General features: G+C 46.8%; 1 protein-coding gene across 1 annotated transcript in view; it reads right to left on the reverse strand.

Moving 5' to 3' along the window:
- Window positions 1-22,749, reverse strand: part of si:ch211-186j3.6 (neural-cadherin) — a 164,265-nt gene that overhangs the window by 23,389 nt on the left and 118,127 nt on the right. The window contains exons 24-28 of the mRNA XM_048263372.1: window positions 18,407-18,534; window positions 17,373-17,500; window positions 16,515-16,638; window positions 11,819-11,999; window positions 10,361-10,527 (exon numbers count right to left, since the gene is read on the reverse strand). Coding sequence (XP_048119329.1) covers window positions 10,361-10,527; window positions 11,819-11,999; window positions 16,515-16,638; window positions 17,373-17,500; window positions 18,407-18,534 — 728 coding nt within the window. The remainder of the gene's footprint in view (window positions 1-10,360; window positions 10,528-11,818; window positions 12,000-16,514; window positions 16,639-17,372; window positions 17,501-18,406; window positions 18,535-22,749) is intronic.

Here is a 22,749-nt window from a genome sequence, read left to right on the forward strand (position 1 = left end):
GGTCCATTTTGTGCTTCACGCTAGCGGAACTACGTCGCCTGCCTGCAAACGTGCGCTGCGGTTAAATTTTGTAAACAATGCCACGTGGCATGCAGGCTGTGTTGCCAGGTTTGACAATAGGAAGCACCATTAAGGCTTAATAACTTCCTTTCACCTTCATTATTTGGGTGAAGGGAGAAGTATACTTCAGATGTTTGCGTTTTTGTAGTGCAGTATTGTATGTTTATGAAGCACATTAGAAAAAAATGGCTGTGTTACCACATTGGGTCCCATTCGCGCTTTCCGTGATTCAAGCAGCTGCTTACTCTATTCACTGTGAGATTGGGCGAGTTTTCTTTGTATGTTTATGGTTATAAATGTGCTTGCAGGAATGATGGGACAGTGTTTGCCATGAATAACGTGTGAGGAGTACATGTGTGGGCATGGGTGTTTTGATGTGTGTGTGCACTTTTGCAATAAATGATGTATGAGATGAGTTTCAGGGTATAGATGTGTTTGCAATGATGCACCTTACTGGAGCAGCTCTCCAATTTTGTTATACTTAAATGCAATGACAATAAAGGCATTCTATTCTATTCTAAAAAGGGTTATAAGAAACTTGCTCTTTAGTGAATTAGCTTATTCTAAAAGAAAAACGATTTTAATTGAAGCACATTTACCCGTACTTTGAAAAAATACCCTTACACATTCTAGCACATAAATTTTACATACAGCGGGGGAAATAAGTATTGAACGGAACGCGTCAACATTTCTGTCAGTAAGTATACTTCCAGTGAGGCTATTGACATTATGAAATTTTCACTAGACATAAGTATTAACTCATATAATCCACACTAAACAATACAAACATTAAAGTCCATAAGGGACCGTTCGTTATTTATAAACGGGGCCACCGGAGGAAAATAGGGGAGGGTCATGTCTTTTTATTCTTTGTTGAGGGGAGGGTCACCTAACTTTTTTTTGTCTAGGAGGCAGGGTCACCCATCGTTTGTATTAATGAAAACAGCAAAAAGTAAAAGTGGCTTGTTTGATTGTTGATTTCTGTCGCCATATAACGTTCTCTTTCGTTCCATAGCTCTGTCAACATTGAACAATGAAAATAAGGGAGATTTCCGGTTTTCACGCAAAATGTCAACATTCGCCTCCATTAACTTTGAAGGGTTGGAGCAACAAAGTAGCCTACTTTTATTCACGCCTAACAGCCTATATCCATTTGGTCAACTTTATCCAGCCCTAAAAAAAGTTACATTTAACTTTGGTTTACTTGTAGTTTACCGTGTAGCCTAACTTTAAACAGTGTGCATGCTTAACATAAAGCACACTTGTGCTTCATTCATCCACACATCCAGCTCCTAACGTTTTGACAAGCATTTCTACCAATTGACCTCGTTCCTGCCCATCTCTAGCTTTGCTGTCTCCATCCTTTCTGTTTTTGTTGTTTGCAAAAAAAAATATATAGTATTTATTGGTAACCAGCAACAAGTGCAATTTGTTAATCGCTGTCATTCTCTCTCCTGCCAACAAAAAAATGTGTTACGTTCCAAATAGCAGTGCGTAATTCTGCTTCATAAAGTTGAACAAATACATTTGGTCATATAAATAGCCAGTTTATGGTCTACACTGTAGTTGGTAAGTTATGGTAGGCCAACTTGGAGTGAATATACAGAGGGAATTCTTTGTCTAGCTGAGTAGCCTGGCAGGTGCGCACGTAGGCATAGCCTACGGCCGAACACTGCAAGCGCTAATGAATCGTGCTCTCACGACAACCACGTTGTTAACTTAAATAGGCCTAGGTTAACATCACTCTGAGTTTCAGATTCAAGCAAGCAAAACGATGATTTGAATACATCTGTTTCATTGGAAGGGCTAGGGTAACAACAGGACAACACAGAGACAGGCCAGAATGCAGGACTAATGTTATGAGAGTATTACAGTAATATGGGATATTCTACGGGAAAATATTAAAACGGCAAGACAGCGGGGAAACGTTAAAATGATAAACCCGGAAAAAGTTGGCATGTTAGTTATTCTTCGGTCCCTGTGATTATTTCTGAAATTGTGCAAACGGCCTTTTACAGCCATTTGAGAAGGAAGTAGTGTAGCAAGCTCCCAAATTGACGCTCGTCTAAAAAAATGAGTTTTGGATAATGTTCAGCTTCGGCAGCTTTACAATGACTGAGGAAGCCTAGAGACGAGTCCATAGCAACAAGTTCATGTGTTGAATTTGTTATTACCCAGTGTGCTTTGTTCAATGGTCTCAATGCTTTATTGTTTTATTTCATGTGAATACTTACTAGAGGAGTAACTTTTCAAGTAGGCTAATGCAGTTGCAGGAAGTGTACATTTAGTTTCCATGCTTATTGTGTTTCCACAACAATGTTAGTGAGTAAATCTACTGAAATGGCCACCATCTTGGTGAAGTGTGATGTGTAAGATCAGAAAGCAGAGGTTGGTTATAGGGCGGTAGCATATGTAGATGTGTTTTCATAGCGCGTATAGAGCGTGGGCGGAAGACCTCGACAATTGGCCGGGGAGGGTCATTTCAGTTTTGAAAATGCTGCTGGAGGGTCGTTGAAAAGTATAGCGCAGGCAGGGGAGGGTCATGCAACTCTTGATCGAAGCACTCAAAATCCCTCCGGTGATCCCGTTTATAAATAACGAACGGTCCCTAAGTAGAGTTATGTGTAATAAAGTGGAATGACACAGGAAAAAAAGTATTGAACACTTTAAGAAAAAGCAGTACTACTGTACAAGGCAAGGAATGAGCTGGAATCTATAAGTAGTTAGAGAGTAATTATCCCTCCTGTCTGTGCAAATTAATAAGCTGGGTTAGTACATATAAAAAGGTTGTTGTTACCAAGGTGTCACACAAGAAAGCAAAGAGCTCTCCAAAGACCTCCACAACCTTATTGTTGCTAAACATATCAATGGAACTGGTTACAGTTAATTTCAAAACTTCAAAAAAGATTTCTGACCAGAGAGTCAGAAGGATAGTCAGAGAGCCCAAGAGCCAAGGACCAGTCGGAGATAGCTCCAAAAAACTTGGAGGTAGCAGGTATTGTTATAGAGTTAATCATAGGCAATACACTCCACCGCCCAATGCCCATATCTACAGCTAAGGCGATCATTAAAAAGTTCCAATCAACTGGAACTATGAGAAACTTGCCTTGACAAACACAAGTTTATTTTGCCCCCACACACATTGGGGAGGAGGGTAAGTCACTGTTGGAGAGAGAGGCAGAAAAGTATGACCAGAAAAAGCCTTTCCTGCACATGTACGCGCCTAGAGTTTGCTAACCACTGGGAATTTGACCAGCACCAAGTTCTGTGGTCAAATGAAATGAAAACAGATTTATTTTTTGCTCAAGGTCAGTTTGGCGTAAAAAGAACCAAAGAAACCCTGATGCCCACTGTTATGGCATAAGGCAAATGATGTGGGGCTGCCTGCCTTCCAAAAGCCCTGTGAACATTGTGAGAACATTCCTTGGACTTCCAAAGGGCATGTCTCAGTAATAATTCACCAAAAGATAAATGTTTTATAACCCTTTCTTTTTGTGGAAGCATGTTTACACTGTAGGGTATGTGGGATGGAGAGGATTTAGTGGTTAACAGAGAGAGTGCTCATTTTAGTAATGAGAGACTAGATGATACACAGCACTTTCATTTCAAATGGTTAGATATCCAGATGAACAGTGTTTTTCAATATCTTCAATACCTATTGTATATTTTTTCATAGTACAAAGACTTCAGTGCAGACTAAGCACATGCTGAAACGGTCACTCAAGTCATTTTTAGAAATATGTTAAGATCCACATAGTCCTTTTCCTATGAGACCACTGCTAAAGAGTGCAATGTTGAAGACTTTGTGCTGCCTTTATTACCCAATGTGGGCTTCTTTAAACGACAGCCAGAGTGCAAAGTCAGATAAAGAGTAGTGGTAATGTGTCTGGTGCATGAACCCATCCTGTGGCATGTGGGAGCCTAAGATGAACCACTGATGTTTGCGCTCATCATTTTAAATGATCTGCAATGTAAAAACGTCCAAAATAATCTCTACAGCTAGCAAGTTAAATTAACATTCAATAAAATGCCTACAATTTGAACTTCATTTAGCGAATCATTAAAAAAACAGGTCTTAACAGGTCTCTGCCGGAGTGCCTACATGAATACATCCTCGCACACCTACGCTTTCTTAACACCGCAGAGCTGAGTGATCCAGACAGTGAAGCAGACATTTTCCTGTGAGACTAGTTCTAAAATGCTGCCTGCAGATTAGAAGACCTTGTGTGCGGTCTTTGTTGCTCCATGCTATCAAACGCTACATTCACTCTATTGTGTGGAGGCCAGCTTTTATCATCTGTGTTTTCACACTGGCCTTGTTAAAGAGCTACCGCACTATTAGCAGCTTACGCAAACAGGAGGTCTAAGCTATGCATGGACAGTGCTGTAGCAAACAAAAGGGTATGGTAAAAGTTAAAGAATTTGCCTAACAAATCTCTACGGTAGTCTCGACAGAAATTCACCCGTGTGCACCGACGCATTCTCAAGGTGGACATGAAACACTTGAAGGAGTTCGGAAAACTGCAGTGACGAGTGTTTGGTTCTTGAAGCCGAATACAGCAGTGCTTCTTAAAGAGAGCGGCAAGCTTTATCTGCCACTCCACTCTGAGACAGAGAGGAGCAGACCGAATGACGGAGGAAGAGAGAGAGATGGTCAGACCCAGAGAATGTGAATGAAAGAGAGAGAGAATAATGCTGAAACGCAGGGAGATAAAGTTGATTGCAAAATAATGGAGGGAGAAAAATGGAGCGGCCGAGGAGACATAGGAGAGGTGAGTGAAGCAAGCAGGGGGGAGGAGTGTTTGTGTGTGTGTGTGGGGTGTAATCACACTAGGCCGGGAATCTGATATGCTGGTGCCACACACACACTAACAGAATTAAACACACCGCCCCTTTAATTGGAAACACCAGAGCCTGGGGAATTCAATATGCTATCTATTTATTCAGCCAATCTTTTCCACTTGGGCTCTGATGTGGCTGTCAGCAAGTCTCATAGACTGCTCCCAAACACCACTTCCAGCCCACTCTCCTCCGCCTCTTCCTTCTCTTTCCCCCTCTTTGTGTCACTCACTCACTCACTCTGTTAAAACCGCGAGGAGGAAAAAAAAAACTTGAAGGCTTTCATTTTTCACTTCCAGTAGCAAGCCTTAGTCCATCTCAGCGCATCTTCCTTTTCCTCCTAGCCGGGGCTAAAAATTGTCTTCCCACTCAACTCGCAACTCCACGGCATCTGCTCTTATTTTTCTCTCCTTCCGTCTCCCATCTAACGTCACAAACAATCCCCCTCTCTCTCTCTTTCATTCTCTCTCCCTCTGTTTCTCTCTCTCTCTCTCCCTCTCTGTCTCTCTCTCTCTCTGTCTCTGGTGCAGTGGACCTTGTTGCAGTAATGCCATCCAGCACTCAGCCTGTGTGGAGAGTCAAGTAAAGCAGATTCCAGTGCTGCTCCATCGATCCCCCCAAACCTCCACCACCCCCCACTCCACCCCTCTAATCTCCTTGCTGTAAGTGAACAACAGACACAACAAAAACATGCTGACGCCAAGTTACTCCATCTCCTCTCTCCCAAAGCCTCACACTATTACCCACAGTCCTCTCCACCTGCCGCTCTCCATTAGGTGCTGGCGTGGGGCGGTGAGGATGGGCTCAGGCAGGGTCAGAGCAGCGAGGCTTTACTGACTCTCATTTCAGCCCTGCTGGGCCTCTAATGACCATGCGTCCGGTGTGCATGCAAGAGTACAAGGATAGACAGGAAACAGTAGTCCAGTCCAGAACCCTTTCTGAATGTTTATCAGACATCATCTATGTTCAACATGGTAGCGGGGATGGCTTTTGAATAAAATATCTGTTTTGTGCTGAAACTGCTGCTATTAATTGCTTTAATTAATTGTTTTAATAACAAATAAATGAAGCGGAATTGAGCACAAGTAAAGAAAAATGATCTGCCTGTGCTCAAACTAGATCTGGGTGGTGTTGGCGATGCAACTGAACATGCAGTGACTGAGAGCTCCAATTACTGTAAGCAGTGCCTCAAGCTTTCCACGTTGAATTTGGATCATTTCATTAAATAGGAATGATGAGATATGAACAGTATATAAACAAAGTATCATTATTTTATATTCTATTTTCCCTTTCCTTTCATGCTTTTATTTGCTATTAGTCTTTGCTTTTGTTTATGTAAAGCACACTGATTTATCCCATGCATATGCAAAGTGTTATTTAAATGAACTTGCCTTGCCTTCCCTATTATGGCTTTAGCAACACTGTTTATACACAGTGACACCAATCATCATTCAGATCATTTAGATTTCTCTGTGTGTGTGTGTGTGTGTGTGTGTGTGTGTGTGTGTGTGTGTGTGTGTGTGTGTGTGTGTATGAAGGAGGAGGATAGAAAGGGAGCAGAGTGTGAGGTTATGCAGAGTGTATGTGTATAAGTATGTGCATGTGCCAGCTGACAGCAGCTACTGCTGTGAAGTGATGCATGCCTGATTTCAACTTCAAACATACTCCAAAAGCATCCCACTGCGCATTGCTTCCCCGCATTTGCCCCTTGTGGTCACTTAATGTGGTCACTTGTGGTCACTTAAACATCCATGCTAGAACAAGGATGAAAGAAAGAAAGCAGGACTGAAAGAAATAAAGAAAGATAGAAAGAAAGAAAGAAAGAAAGAAAGAAAGAGAAAGAAAGAAAGAAAGAAAGGAAGAAAGGAAGGAAGAAAGACACTGTACAGCACTACTGTAACCTAAGGCTATCAGATAAAAGCACAACACAAGCGCAGACTATCAAAGCATTTCTTTAACTGTGCTAATTCCTCACCTCCTGTTACCCGCTGTTAACAAAGCCGGAAACTGATCGGAATGGCTTTTAGTGAGGAGGAGATCCCGCAGGCTGTTACCCCACGCATGGGATGCGAGTGTGGACATTTGAGTGTCCAGGCATGTGCATGTGCAGGCGCAGCGCGGTGTGTGTGTGCGCGCAGCGCGGCGCGTGTGTGCGCTGCAGCGCGGCATGCGCCGCGCAGGTGTGTGTGTGTGTGTGCGCAGGTGCGCAGGTGTGCGAAGGTGTGTGTGTGTGTGTGTGCGAAAGTGCGGTGTATGTGCGCATGCAGCGGTGTATGTGTGTGCTGCGGCGCGTGTGTGTGCGCGCGCAGCGCAGCGTGTGTGTGTGTGTGTGTGGCGCATGCAGGTATGTGTGTAAAGGCGCGGTGTATGTGTGTGTGCGCGCAGTGCAGTGCCGCATGCAGCGCATGTGTGTGTGTGTGTGTGTGTGTGCTGGTGTGTGTGTGTGCCGCTGCGGTGTGTGTGTGTGTGTGTGTGTGTGTGCTGCATGTGCGCAGCGTGGTGTGTGTGCGGTGTGTGTGTGTGTGTGTGTGTGTGTGTGTCTGTGCAAGAGAGAGAGTGAGTGAGAAAGAGAGTGAAAGAAAGAAAGAGAGGGAGAGAGAGAGTATAGTTTTGTATATGTGTGCGTGAGTGACAGAGTGAGCTGGAAAGGGAGAGGGAGCAAAAGTGTGTGTGTGTGTGTGTGTGCGCGTGTGTGTGTGTGTGTGTGTGTGTGTGTGTGTGTGTGTGTGTGTGTGTGTGGGACTGTTCTCACTTCAAGGCTTCCTAATGAACTATTAATTATATTTAGAGCTCGGCAGGTTGGCTCTTTTACCAGGCTAACGGAGAAGGCTCCGAGGGCACCTGATTTTCCCCCCAATTAAGGATAAAGCAGAACCCTCCCCCTCCCCCCGCCTACTCCCACCGCAGTGTCCAGCTCTTGCCAAGCCCCTGAGTGCTTCCCTGTGGCCACTCCGCCAGCCCAGACCGCAGCAGACAGCCAACTGCTGCCTCTGGCACTATCAGAGAGGGGGACGTCCAGAACAGGCCAACGATGGGCCAAGTCATTACAGTGTGCTTAATGGAATCAGTCAATCAATCAAATCAACCAATCAATACATCTTTCCAATCAGTCAGTAGAATATCTGGAAGATAATAAATTCTCTGTATTTCATTTGAATTCTTTATCTATTCTGCCTATATTCTCACCCCGGAATACAGGATCTGCTGTTGCCAGAGCTTTCTAATTGTTTCAGCCTTGCCTGTTTTGATGCTTGGCATGGCTATTGTACAGCATATAAACCCATGATATGGAATCACTATGGGAAATAACAGGGCTGAGTTCATGATCTGCTCTCTCTCCCCCCGTCAGGCCATCCTCAGTGCACCACTGTCATCAATCATGAGGCTAATTCAGGGTTACACAGAACAAATGAAATCAGCCATCAGAGAATGAAGGAAAAGTATTGTGTCTATGCCTCTGAAATGCATGTGGGACAGTTTGTGTGTGTGTATGTGTGTGTGTGTGTGTGTGTGTGTGTGTGTGTGTGTGTGTGTGTGTGCTCATGTGAGTGTGTTTCTTCATGTACATGCCTATCGTTTTCTGTTTGTGTATGAGACATAAAGTGAGCCATTTCAGTCTTGTTGTCTGTGTGAGTACTGTTTTTGTGTGTGTGTGTGTGTGTGTGTGTGTGTGTGTGTGTGTGTGTGTGCTGTCAGTCAGAGCATCATGCACATTATTTGTTTGTAAATGAGCGATCCCTCATTAAAGACCTGCCTCACCTGAGGCTAAAAGGGCTCAATCACACATCGCCCGTGGAGTCTGAGAGCTTTTTTGCAAACACACACCCGCCCACGGCCACTAGTGTCACACGCACAAACACACACTCACCCCCAAGCCCCCGACACACCTCCTTTCACACACACTCCATCTCCATCCACTTCTATGCCTCTGTTGTACGCAATAGCTGTCCAAATCTAGCATACTAATTAACACTAGCCCTGTGATTTGATTTGGCTTGATTGGAGAGGTCTGAGAGACAGAGAGAGAGAGAGAGAGAGAGAGAAAGGGAGAGTGGAGAGAGTGGACCAGGTTGAGGTTGAGTTGATAGTGCCAGGCAAAATGAGGGAGAGAATGAAAGAGGCAGGGGCGAGCACTACCGAGCTCCCGCTCCATGAGTCATCCTGCAAGGTGGTAATGAAATCTCCTGGCTGCCAGAAGAGAGAATGAGAGAGAGAGAGAGAGAGAGAGAGTGGGAGTGAGAGAGAGAGTAGGGGGAAACAAGCCAACAGACATAGAGGAAGGAAGAGACACAGACAGACTGACAGGGAAATTCAGTGGGAGAGGTTTGCATAAAGTAGTAATTTCTACAGACACCTGTAGCCCCTGTAATGTGTGAGGAAAAATAAAATGCAGCGGAATGTTCTAGAGAGAGACAGAGAGATGAAGAGCACACACAGCCAGGTAAGAGAGTGATTGTTGGGGGAATGGAAGGATGAAGAGAAAAATGTAGGAAGATGAGGAGGAGGAGGTGTGGAGCCGATGCATACTGATATTGGTGATTCAAACCTGTCGGAGTGCGACAGACGCTCATGAAAATTCCCCTGAAAGGGGGTCTGCCTGCCAGAGGGCTGTGAGCACAGTCCCAGCATGCATCAGGGATCGGGATAAATGGCTGTTAATTCAGTGGCGGCGGGACATAAGCGGGCGGTGCTGACGTGAGCAAGCGGTGCTGTGTGTGTGCGTAATGGCAGATGGGTCGCCTACACACACAGCCTACGACACACCCTACTCATTCAGACAGAGGACAACATGGGCATCACTCTGGATCTTTACAGTGGGTTCATTCACTCAGCTGAGGCTGTTTACATATTCACACACACACACACACACACACACACACACACACACACACACACACACACACACACACACACACACAAACACACACACACAAACACACACACGCAAACACACACACACACACATGCGCACAAACACACACACACCCACACACACTCATTGGAGCACTGGTTGTCAGCGGAGGGATGGGTGGGTAGAGTGAATGTCAAAATAAAAAAAAACATACAAACAAAGTAAAGTGAGAGAGGATGAAAGATAAAGGAGTGCTAGATAAAAGGGAGATGAGGGTGGGGGTATATGGAGAGCAGAGGAAAGAGATAATCCTCTCTCTATAAATAGAAAGATAGACCTAGAAACTGAGACAGAGGAATGGCATGAGAGGAAGTGGCAAAGGTCTGCAATTGAATGTCAATATGATAAAGGAAGACAAAAACAGATACACAGACAGAGAGACAGACAGACCAATCAAGAGCTAGAGAAAGACAGACAGACAGATGGACAAATCAAGAGCTAGAGAAAGCAAGATAGACAGACAAATCTTAAGCTAGGTAAAGACAGACGCAAACAAGTGGAAAGAGAGACAGACAGACAGACAGACAGACCGATGGTCTGAGAGCTCACCTCAAGGCGGAGGTACTCGCTCTGCTCGCGGGACTGCAGGCTGAGGAGGGCGCTGGTGTGCTTGCGTGTGCGCACCATCAGCTGCACTTGGGTACGCCGCGCCACCAGCGGAGAAGCCAGCTGGTAGTGGATGTGACTCCGCCCGTCAAAAGAATACTCCGGAACATCTGTCCATCCCAAAGACAAGCACACGTTAATGAGGATCACACTGATCTGCTTTGGCACTCTATTACTCTATTTGGTACGGCGTGGACACCCAATCAAGATGTTTGATTAATGAAGTCGGAGTCCATTATTTCAGCAACTCTCTCTTCGGCACATGTCCACAGAGGTTAATGTGGAAGTTAATTCAAGACTGAAGTTGATGTGCACATGCATATTTATGAAAAGATGTTTTTATATTTAAACTGTTCTTAAAAGAGGCCATTTGGAAACCTTGGCTATTGATACAGACATAGAGATGTAATCTGAAGACATGAGAGAGTCTGTCGGAGGCCTCCAGCCACCCCCACCCCCCCAAAGGTCCAACACACACACACACACACACACACACCCCTCCCACGTCCATGGAGCCTCTTCAGTATAAACCCAATGCAATAATAGCCATTATTATGGAGGCTCAGATAATGGTGGAGTGACACTCTAGACGCTGAATGAGAGTGACTAAATTTCCTCTGTTCTCTCAGAGTGTCCCATTAGTGCCACTTAAGCTCCTCTCCTGATAACAGTCTCCGTGCCTCCATTCCCGCCAGACCCCCGCCAAAGTGACGGAGGGTGAAGAGGAGGGGAGAGGAGAGGAGAGGAGGGGAGGAGAGGAGAGGAGAGGAGAGGAGGAGAGGAGAGGAGAGGAGAGGGGAGAGGAGAGGAGGGGAGGGAGGGGAGGGAGGGGAGGGGAGGAGAGGAGGGGAGGGGAGGGGAGAGGAGAGGAGAGAAGTACAGAGAAGAGAAGAGAAGAGAAGAGAAGAGAAGAGAAGAGAAGGGAGAGGAGAGGCTGGCTCTGGCGATCCCCTCCCACACTCATCAAATCAAAGACACTCACACCTTCGCTCGGCAGCCTCCTCCTCACTCACTCTCAGGCGTTTCTGCCCCCCAGTCATATTGATCCTCTGATTTCCATATACATTTCATTTAAGCATCGGTGTGTGTTTCCTCCCTCCTGGGCTAGCGTAGCCTTAGTGCTTTTAATTTCCTTTCATCATTTCTGCTTCCTTAGACACTCTGACACACTCTCACATGCATTCATCTTCATGGGTCCTTGCATGGATCAATCAGTGCCTGAGGGGTGTCGTGTTAATAACTCTGGATCACCTCAGAGTGTGTTTGTAAACAAACATGTTGTTTCATGTTGTTTGTAAACAAACATATTGTATCGGAATCCCCTGTTTGTGTGTGTGCGTATGTGTAAGAGTGTATGTGTGCATATCTGTGTGAGTGTGTGTGTGTGTGCGTTTGGCGTACCCTGCATACACTGGTGTCCGGTGTAGCCGGGCAAGCATTGGCAGCTGAAGGATCCCCACTCGCCGTGGCAACGTCCGTGCAGACCACAGGAGGGATAGCCCATGTTCACACAGCTGCTGTCGGTCATCATACACCCCGGACTGCTTCCGGATGATTCTGCCGGCGAACCTAGGTCATAAAACTGAGAGAGGGAGACCAAAGAGGACGAGGGTGTGGAGAAAGGAAGAGAAGAAGAGTCGGGGGGGATGGAAGGACAAGAGAGATGGAAGCCATGAAAGGGAAGACGAGCAGAGATGTAAAGCACATACAGGAAGGTCCAATTGTGTGACATGCCACAGAGGGGAAAAGATGCAGAACCATAGAGATGAAAGGCGAGAGAGACAGAGAGACAGTGCCAGTGTCAGATATGAAAAGAGCAGAGAAGAGAGCAGGGTGGAGTTGAGGGAGCAGAGAGAAGAACAGACACAAAAGAAGAGAGAGAACAGGAGGAGCGGTGATTAGAAGCGGTCCAAGGATGCACACCCTTGTGGGAGATAGAAGGTGAACACAAAGGCTTCAGAGTGGCCCCGCGTCTCTTCTCTCCAAGTTCACCTTTCATGCAGCCAGTCGGTCGGCATGTAAACGACTCCCTTTCTTGCAAGGCCGAGCCAATCGCCAATTACCTCGAGCAGACGGGCGGCCGCGCCTCTGAAAGGACGAGAAAACCTTGAGGTCTCACGCTCTCGTCCGCAGCCGCGTGTCTGTAGTGTTCGCCGTTAACGCGTCCCCTGCACTCTTTTATGGCCGCTTTCCATTTCATCTGAACGGGCTCCTCGTTAAACAGGCAGCGCCGAGCCAATGGGCAGCATGGGAGAGATTGTGCTTGACCCCTGCTGGCACGAGCAGCAGCCCCGCCTGACCCCCCTCGCGATAGAGGCCACTGTTGATTTATGCAGTCCTGACACACACACAGGCTGGGCAGGCCACCCAATTGATTCTTCTATCAACAGGTGTGGCATCCATTTACACTCCTCCCTCCATTTCTTTCTCTCTTTTCCCTGCTCCACAGTTCTCTCTCCCTCTTTTCCTCTCTCTCTCTCTCTCTCTCTCTCCCTATCGCTCTACTCATTTTTCCGTGGCTGTGTGTGGCTCTGTGCATTTGTGTGTTTGGGTGGTGGAACAGTCAAGTATAAACTCCTTAGCCAAGGCTTCCTTATCGGCTTATAAGCAGCAAAGGGATGCTGTTTTCACTCGGAGATAAGCGGAAGAAAGACAACTGGGGCGGGCGGTGGAGGGACAAAAAAAAAAACAGGCAAGAGAGGAGAGAAGAGAGGGAGAAAACAGAGAGAGAGAGAGAGAGAGAGAGAGAGAGAGAAAAGCAAGAGACAGAGAGAGCAAAAATGAATCTGACAGCGTGAGTGGGTGGAGGCGATTCAGAATAGAAACTCAATTAAAGTCTCCAAATGCACCCCCCCCCCTCCCTCCCTCTCCCTCCCTCCACACCAGGGCTGGACTGTGGTGGTGCTGCATTCACGCCTGACAGGCGTTAGTGGAGGACAACATGCCCCCAATCCAAGCACAGACACCTCCCCTGGACGTATGGCCCACCTGGCAGCCCCTGAATGTTGCATGCCACTACAGTAATTCAGCACCCTGCAGGGTTTTGTGCTTTAGCATCAATCTACACTAATGGCCCATGTCAGGGGCATCGTAGGTGGGGGGTGAGGGGTATTTAAACGCGGCGACACCGACAGTGGATCTCCCTCGGCCTGACTTCCTCGCGGCGGCGGCAGCAGCTTTTAGTTGGAGGAGCTGGGAGCTGCTAATGGAGCTGGGGGTCCTTGCACATCTCTCCAGTCAAATCTCCTCACGGGACTCGCCCGAGCAGAGGCAAGCGCATTTGAAGTCTCACGGCTTAGCGGCGGAGGCTGTGTCAAATCGAACGTGTTAAATCGAACATGCCTTTTTTTTGCTCCTCCACAGAGAGTGCGTTAGATGAGAAACGGTATGGCTGTTCTTTTCTCTGCTCCAAAAACCATATGGCAACGAGTGCTTTATTATGAAAGCAAGCGTGAAAATAGAGTTTCTGTACAGGATACAGGCCTCTGAGCACAAATCCCTCATGATGCTCTTCTTGTTGGAGAAAAAGGAAATTCAGACCTTGAAAGTGAATAACTACCATCTATTTTTTAAAGATGCAGGGATGTTGAAAAATGACAGGGTGCTTTGCCGGATTTTAAAATAAAAACTGGAACAAGGAACAAGTGACCAGGCATGGGAAAACGTTGTTTTTAAAATGTTTTAAATTAAAATGGTCTAAAGCATGAATTGCTTTTTTTTTTTGATAAGACAAATTTGAACATGAAATTGAACTGTTATATTCAATTTACTATCAATATCTCATTGCTCCTACAAATAATACATTTAAATGTTAAAACAGCTTGCCATGCATGCACACACAATGGTAAGCTCTGCTTTCAAGTATACCCAGTGTAGGCGGTTTGCCATAAGGTATGTTAAAACCGCTTGCCATAGAACATGGACAACTGCATTTGCAAGCAAGCTAATCTAACAGGGACTCCTTTCCAGGGACTACTTTCCAGTTAATTCAGTGTGTTCCCAAATGCTTCAAGAAATGTCATGTCTTAACCCATAACAAGCAAAAGTTTTGAACATATCAGGCTACATGTCGGTGTTGAAGTGTTTAGATTCCCAGCGCTAGCCTAGTCATTTTAACAGCAACTATGGCTATGCGCTAACACCAGTCAGCTGAGTTTAATTAGCGATGGTTTCCTTTGACAGCTCAGTGACATCAGTATGTAACCTACATATTTATGTTTTGCCAGCTAACTTTTAACATGATCTTCATATTCATTCTGATGCTATATGGGCCTCATGTACATGAAAGATTAATATCATGCCATTATGTTGTTTAGAACACACTGTGAAATAAAGTTTTCACCTTACAACTTTGCTGATAACATTTCAAATAAATGCCAGTTAGCGCATTAGCAAGGACATTGTGTAAGGTATTAGGCTGCTGTTGATGTTGTTTCATAGCCTTTTGCTTGTGTGTAGTTAGGCCCACTGCTATATTTTGACAGGAGCTCATGATATCGCTTTTAAAGTAAGCTACTTGGGCTCATGCAAGCTGTCAAACACTGTCCACTCGCCTATGTGGTGCACCCTCTGGTTTATACATCCACTTATGTTAGCTAACTGTACCTGGATGTGTTGCTATCAGAGCAAGACGTTAGAGATGATATGCGCATGACATGCAGTGATGCCTCATATTAGGAACCGTATTTTCGTGCCCAACCCTAGAAGATAAAATAAATAAATAAAATGCTAGAAGTAACCTCATGGCTACTTACTGAACCAGCATGCTGTTTGTTTACAATTGGAATATGGAGATGGACAAAGCACAGAGGATTGCAGATGAGCTAAATCTGATGATGAAGGCGGCTGCATTACATTGGAGAACATCCCTAATCTAGAGCTGACCTTAGCCGAAGATAATTACAACGAGGAAGAATCTCTCGGTCTGGCAGCAGAGGAGCTAGATGGTAAGATATCAGATGCTATTTCCACAGTTACATTTGATGGGGATAAAGTTTGTGTTAATTTATCCATTGCTACTAGCTAACGTAGGCCTACTGTCGTTAGCTATTGGCACCATAGGCTACTAGCCAAAACCCATTACAGATAGTTTTGGTGGGCAATTAATTTGAATAATGCGAGAATGAGAATATTTTGACTGATGGCAGGGTGCCTTGCATCATGTGTGCATTCAAATTAACAGGGTTTGCAAACGTGATCTCATGTTTGTTTAGTTTGCGTTTTAGACTATTTTATCCATTGCTAAACCTGCTAAATCCATTGCCAACCTGGTGCCTTGCACTGGGTGTTAATTCAGAATAACATGGTTTGCAAACGTGATCTCATGTTTGTTTTAGACTACTTTATCCATTGCTACTAGCTGGTTCTGTAACCCATTACACATAGAGTTTCGATGGGTCATTAGCATCATATGATGCACTGCAGGCTGACAGATCAGTGACCATGACAGGGGGGAGGGTTGATCTTAATGTCATGTTAATGAGGACCATTGTGTTCCCCTCCCATGGATTGAGGGAGAAAGTAATCAAATTGAAAAGCCTGATTTCTCAGCTTGTAGCTTTGAGATGTGTATACTTTAAAATGGCTACAACTTATTCAAATATTATCAGATCTCCATGAGTGAGACATCATTGGATAGCTTTGAAACTACACTTTCAGAATATGTGAATAACTCAAAATGACAAAGACGACATGTGCCTGGTTTTCCCATGCCTGGTCACCAATGTGTCATTTTCTTTCATTCAGAAGGACATCTGTTGCCATGCCTACTGTACCTCTATAGCCTTTGGTATGGCATGTATTGTCCTTTCACACAACACAAGTGTCCTTGCTGTGCCTAAGCAATACATCTTGCATTTTATCCACCAGAGGATTTGTTCCATTTAACTCCAAAAGAAGTGAAAGAGAACTCAAATAAGGCTATCACACAGTAAAAGCAGTCGCCTGGTTATATCCCTGACCAGATAAAAAATAAGAAATGGTGTCATTGCCTTTGATTCGTCTTGTATGCAAAAAGCCTTTTGAGAAGTGTGTGTGTGTGTGTGTGTGTGTGTGTGTGTGTGTGTGTGGGTGTGTGTGTGTGCAGGCTGCAGCGTACCTTACTGTCCACCACCAGGTTGCGGATGCAGCCGGTGAAGTGCTTGTGCTGGAGCTGTGGGTACACGAAGGGCACATTCTCGTTCACTCCGCCCAGCTGTAACACCTGGCTCATGTTCAAGTGCCTGAGAGACGGAGAGAAGAGACACTGCAGTCATTCATCGTTTTTTGACCTTAGCCTCTCATTCCTCCACCTTGATCTGTTCATTCATCTTTTAATGTGTCACCTCTTCATCTATCACACCTTTCCTGTTCTCTCTCCACTCTCAACATCTATTCATTAGCACGGAGTGGCCACACGTGATCCAATGACGGATCACTCTTTGGAAGAAATATCGACTAAAGCATGTGTATTCCTTTGTCTAGGCACGTTCAGGAAGAATGAATATCAATGAAGTGATACAAATAAATTGAGAATAGACTATTAATAATTCTTGCTGTATCATTGAATAGGTCAATTACCCTTTGCTGGTGACCTAACAAAGGAAATGACTGTAGAGACCACCAATCGATAGCAGGATCAATACACGGTGACACTGACAGAGATATGTGACCACAGAGGTGAGAAGGCCAGGACGCAGAGTGGCTCATCTTCGAACTCATAGGGTAACTAACAAAGCATTAAATCAGTGTCACGCTCGGTTAGCAGACACCAGAGGGAAGGCACTGGTACTTAAGAGCAGCCTCTGGAGGATACCGGCAGAGGAGAGGGAGAGAGAGAGAGAAACAGAGAGAGAGAGAGAGAGAGAGAGAGAGAGAGAGAGAGAGAGAGAGAGAGAGAGAGAGAGAGAGAGAGAGAAGAGGAGAGAGAGAGGAGAGAGAGAGAGAAAAGAGGAGAGAGAGAGAGAGAGAGTCTTACCTGTCCATGTTGGGGGTGACCCCGCTGACCTCGCACGGGGTGTGGTCCTGAGAGGTCAGCCAGCTCCCCACGCCCTCCATCTCCCTGACGGCGGCCGAGGAGCAGCGGTCCAGGGTGAAGCGCACCTCCTGGTGGTGGGGTGGGGGGGAGGGGGGGGGTTAGCGTTGGAAAACGGGTCGATACTCGGCAGAGCCGCGCCGAGGGCAAGCCACAGTGCTCCGCTGGCGCAGTGCTAATAAAGATTAAGACCATGGTGCGCGTGAACAGCCCCAATTTTTCAGCTCAGACGTTTTCCCGATACTCAGCTCCTCTCCTCGCATCCCCTCACCTCAGCCAGCTTTCATGACACATTACGCATTGGATATTATACACAACGGCTGGAGGAAAGAGAAACGTAGAAGGGAACAGAAACATTCAAACGCAAATAAAGCACCTTTGCCAGTCAGAGCTTTCCCATGTCTAGCGACAGCAGTCTATTCACATCCACTTAGTGATGTGACACAGCACTGACATGAGTGGGGGACTGAGGGGGGTAAGTGGGTGGATGGGGCTAAGTTTTTTGTGATAAAAAGAGATCAGTCATTTGAACAATTTCACAGTGACCCCCGAGGCAATTTCTCGAAATGCTGGGGTGAACAAAGGCACCGGTGCACTCTCTGTCACGAGGCAGGCGGTGGGCGGTGGACTGACGGGGAGTGTAATGTATTCCACATTCCCTGACAGGTCCTCTTCCCGTCTCCAAACTGCCGAGGAAAGCTGCCGCTGACAGAGACCAAAGGCGTCAGCTACTTAAAGTGCAGCGCCGGGCTTCTGATGTGATTTCGGCAAACTTTAGCACTTCTGATTCCACAAAAACCTGCAAATAGCTGGCAGAGTCGGAGAGTCAAAGGGCGAAAGGGGAGAGGGTATGTGTTGGCACAGACACAGGGGAGAGGGTGCGTGTTGGCGCAGACATGGGGAGGAGCTGGAGGGGTGTTTCGCGGGTCGGTGGGCGCATGGCTTGGCAGGGGGCCAGGTGCGCCCCAGACACCCACCTTACTGTTGCTCCGCACGTCCAGCCTGTGCCACCGTCTGTCCGCCACGTTCACGTTGCCTGGCAACTGCAGGACCAGTGTGCCTGAGCCGTGGTTTATCTTCAGAGTGGGTGTGCCATCAATTAGCTCTGTAGGGAAAGGGGGTGGGAGGGAGCCAGAGAGGGAGGGGGGAGAGAGAGAGAGAGAGAGAGAGAGAGAGAGAGAGAGAGAATGAAATAGTAGGGAGGGGGAGAAATCAGAGAAAGACAGAAGTTTAAAGATAATTACTTCAGTGGACAGAAACACAGAAACTGAAAAATGTGGATATGGAAATGTAATTAATTTACAGCACGATGATCTTCACAGCATCTGACACCCCCAAACATTCTGGACTCCACTTTTAAAAGAAACATCATTACAGGCAGCTTGATCGTTGATCGCAGACTCGCACAAACCTCTGCCCAAACCCTGAGAGGCAGAGAGCAGACAGCTGGAGGAGATTATACCCACCCAACTTTCCACAGCAAACTCTTCCTCTTAGCCAGGAGAAAAGAAACGCAGCGCTTAAAATGCTCTCGTTTTTTGTCTGGCTTAGTCAAATGGCAAATGAGAAATTAATGAAGCAGAGGAGATCCCGGAGGCTTCCTGGAGGAGTACCCGTGTAAAGCACCCACTGATGCTCCACTAATCGCTTCAGCACCAGCGTCGACTCCCAGCTACTGATCCAGATGCAGAGAGGTCACCTGGAGGAGTCATGGGGGTACACGGCTATACAATCTGATCAACCCAATCAAACCTTCCTCAAGCAATCTCTCTTTTTGATGAGGAAGAGTGTGTGCGTAAGTGTGTGTGTTTTGTGAAAAAACAAAGAAACAAATGACCATTTTAAAATGTTTCAAAATGTGCAGAGAGTTTAAAACGGGGTGTCTGAACTCATACATGTAAACACTGGTCTTTCTTACCAACACTGTGGAGCACTTGGAGGGTGCACACCTCTGCTTAAACAAAATAGCATCATCTCAGAAGTGAACCTGAAACTTGTCGAGACACACGCACGTGTTCTGCCTTGAGCTATACTTAGTAAAAACCTACCTAGTAAAAACTGGCAGCTTTAGCGCATCCCTGCACACAGACAAACAAACAGACAGAAAGACAGGCACACTGCCCTAAAAACGGACGTCCTTAGCAGAGGTAATGACACCAAAAAGGAGCAGATGGCTGTTGTAATATTCCTCAGTGTAGCAAGATGCCTGTTTCACAGCGCTCTCTACTCTAGAGGTTGGCACCTGCACTTGTGCTCCTCTCTAACACCCTGGCCTGCTGATACCCAGCTCTCTCTCCACCCACTCATGTCCTCTCTCTGCTCTCATCAAGAGTCTGCTCTACTAACTGCATATCTCTCCTCTCTCCTCTCCTCTCCTCTCCTCTCCTCTCGTCAGTCCCTCTATTTGCCCCCAGCTCAGAGTTTCCTCTTTTGCCATCACACTCTTCTTGTCTTACTTACTGCTTCTTCTGTGGCATGTCTCTCTCTCTCTCTCTCTCTTTCTCTTCTCACAGCTTTACTGAGCGCTCCTCAACCATCGTCTGCACTCTTCCCTCTTGTCTCTCTGTCCACTGCCCCCCTCATCCCCCCACCACACACACACACACACACACACACACACACACACACACACACACACACACACACACCTCCATCTGTTCCACTTTTGTTTCTCTCGCTTCTTGTCTGTTTCCTCCTACTCCTCTCCCTCTATCTACATTTGACAGACAAATCTCAAGCAGAGCGGAGCCTTGTAGGTGGGGGACGGACAGACAGACAAACAAGACAGACAGACAGACAGACAGACAGACAGACAAGACAGACAGACAAGACAGACAGACAAGACAGACAGAGCTCTTTTTAGAAGGAAACAGCCAGGGGAGCCCTTGACTCAACCTTTTGTACCTGCGGCTGTCCCGGCCTCAATCTGGCCTGTTGGAGTTAAGTGCATCCTTCGCACTGAGCCTATCGCACTGACGCAACATTAGTGGGGATGACAGCGCCCACAGGGAGCAGCAGGAGAGAGGTGAGGCGGGAGCTGGGGTGAGTGACAGGCGAGACCAAGAGAGGCGAGGATGCTGCTCACCGCAGTTGGATAAGAAGCTGTGGACAAGCAGGAGGCTGCATAAAGCCCTATGGAACGTTTTTGAGTGTGTGTGTGTGTGTGTGTGTGTGCGTTTGTGTGAGTGAGTGAGTATGTGGCGCGGGAGTATGTGTACACCTGCAACTTTGATATGAGAGTGCGCATCTGTGTGTGCTATGCAGGAACAGATGTGAACCAGAGATTGCGTGAACTCAACATATTGCTAAGACGATGCACAAAAGGCCCGAGATGAAACATAACCCGAGAGGGAGGCAACCATTAAAGGAGAGGGAGATGAAAACAGGAAGTTTTATGACAAACATCTATCATTTCCCACAAATCTCCAGTGTCCTTAGGTAAGAGGACCATGCACAGTGCATCTACAATCACAGATTTGGATGATTCCTGTGTGTGTGTGTTTGTGACAGGTGGGCGAATGTTGCTGAGCTCAGGTTCCCAAAGACTCTCTAATCTCAAAAGTTGAAGGCCTCCTGGTGCAGGCTGGGCTCTGCAGCACAGCACAGCCCATTGCTTATTTATCCTGGGCTGCCCTCTACATCACTGACAATTAATCCCTAAATCAGGAAATGGGGCGCTGGGATTTGGGGGGGGGGCGTCTGACCTCATCAGCACCTCCTCCTCTGACTCCGGCGCTCAGCCAAATGAGAAATGACCACGTCCCGGCAGGCCCAGAGGGAAGGCCACGCGGCTAGGCAGCATATGGACTGAATAAATAGCATTACGGATCACTCACTATATACAAATCAGGTCCCCACTCTAGAGGACTGCAGACAGACAGAGTGTATCTCTCTCTCTGTGGATGAGAGTGTGTGTGGTGTGTGTGTGTGTGTGTGTGAGAGAGAGAGAGAGTTTAATATAAATGGGCTGTCAGGCATTTTTTGTCCCCTCCTTGAGCGTGCAGGAAATGGGGGGATGCTGGAAGTTGAAAGTGATATTTGAGCCCCTCTGCAGTGCGCAGCATCTGGGAGGTTCCACTGTGGAGCAGGTTTGGGCAAATTGGCCGTAATGTGCATGTCACACTGCTGGTGTAACAGGATCTCTCACCCCACTTTCATCTGCCAGAAACGCCATCCCCACACATGTCTGAGTGGGTCTATGTGTGTGTGTGTGTGTGTGTGTGTGTGTGAGCGAGTGCACAGGAACTATCTTCTCCCCAAGGATGACATACATCTCATTAAAAAAAAAATGGTATAAATGAACACAATCATCATGCCAGCGTTTTACAAATTAACAAGGAACAATGTTTCAGGGAGTGTGACCTAATTTCCATGTCTCCATGTCGCATGAAAACAATCAAACAAAACAATCAAACAAGATGAGGGCAGCAAGTAATTATACTCAGCAACAGTAAACACTTCAGTATTGGACTCTGAGCCTAGGAGAGAGGAGGCAGGAGAAAGAGAGAGAGAGAGAGAAACACACACAACCTAGTTACTAGATTTGAAGTCATTTGCATTCTGACAGCATTCGGCAGGGAACTGATGCAGTGCGGTGCAGCCAAAGACAGATCGGGAGTGTTGCTAAAGGCACCGGGCGGGGGGGGGGGTTCTGCCGACTGCCTGCCTGGCATAAGCAGCGCCAGAGGAGCGGCTGGGCTAATGGAGCTGCCGGCGCCCGCGGTGCCCACTTCGGCCGCCCAAAATCACCCAAACCCTCATTCATCCGGCTAATTTGCCCAACTGATTGCTGGAGCCGAGTCTCTCAGCGCGGACTGTGAGCAAAGGGAGAGGACAGCGGGTTTAGGGGGAGAGGTGAGTGGGATGAGGAGCGAGACACCTGCGGAGGGATGGACGCCGCTGTGTCCTCTCCAGTGGAGAGCGGGGGATGTGGGAGGGGGGGTGAACATGCCCCGTGGTGCACATAGGGCATCAGAAAGCGGCCGCTCTGGAGTCCAGCAAAACAAGCGACGGCGCCAACGCGTGCCACATGCACAGAGTGCCAGTGATTAAAGACTGGCTGTGGTGTGTGTGTGCACTGTGTCCATCAGCAGCCCATCTGGGCCCAACCAGGGCAGGGGGAAATCTGAGGAGACAAGTCGGGCTGGCCAATCAAAGGGTGGAAAAAAATATGAGTCAACCCATTAACTCCTAAACCTGTAGCCATATTCATCTGACTTAGCCTGCATCCCCCTAAGTGCACTTATTCATGGCCATGGACATGGACAAACCTCTTAACAGACCTTGATTAAACTACCCTCAGCTATATACCTGCACAAAA

This window comes from Alosa alosa, chromosome 14 (assembly GCF_017589495.1).
Source record: "Alosa alosa isolate M-15738 ecotype Scorff River chromosome 14, AALO_Geno_1.1, whole genome shotgun sequence".
Taxonomy (NCBI): domain Eukaryota; kingdom Metazoa; phylum Chordata; class Actinopteri; order Clupeiformes; family Clupeidae; genus Alosa; species Alosa alosa.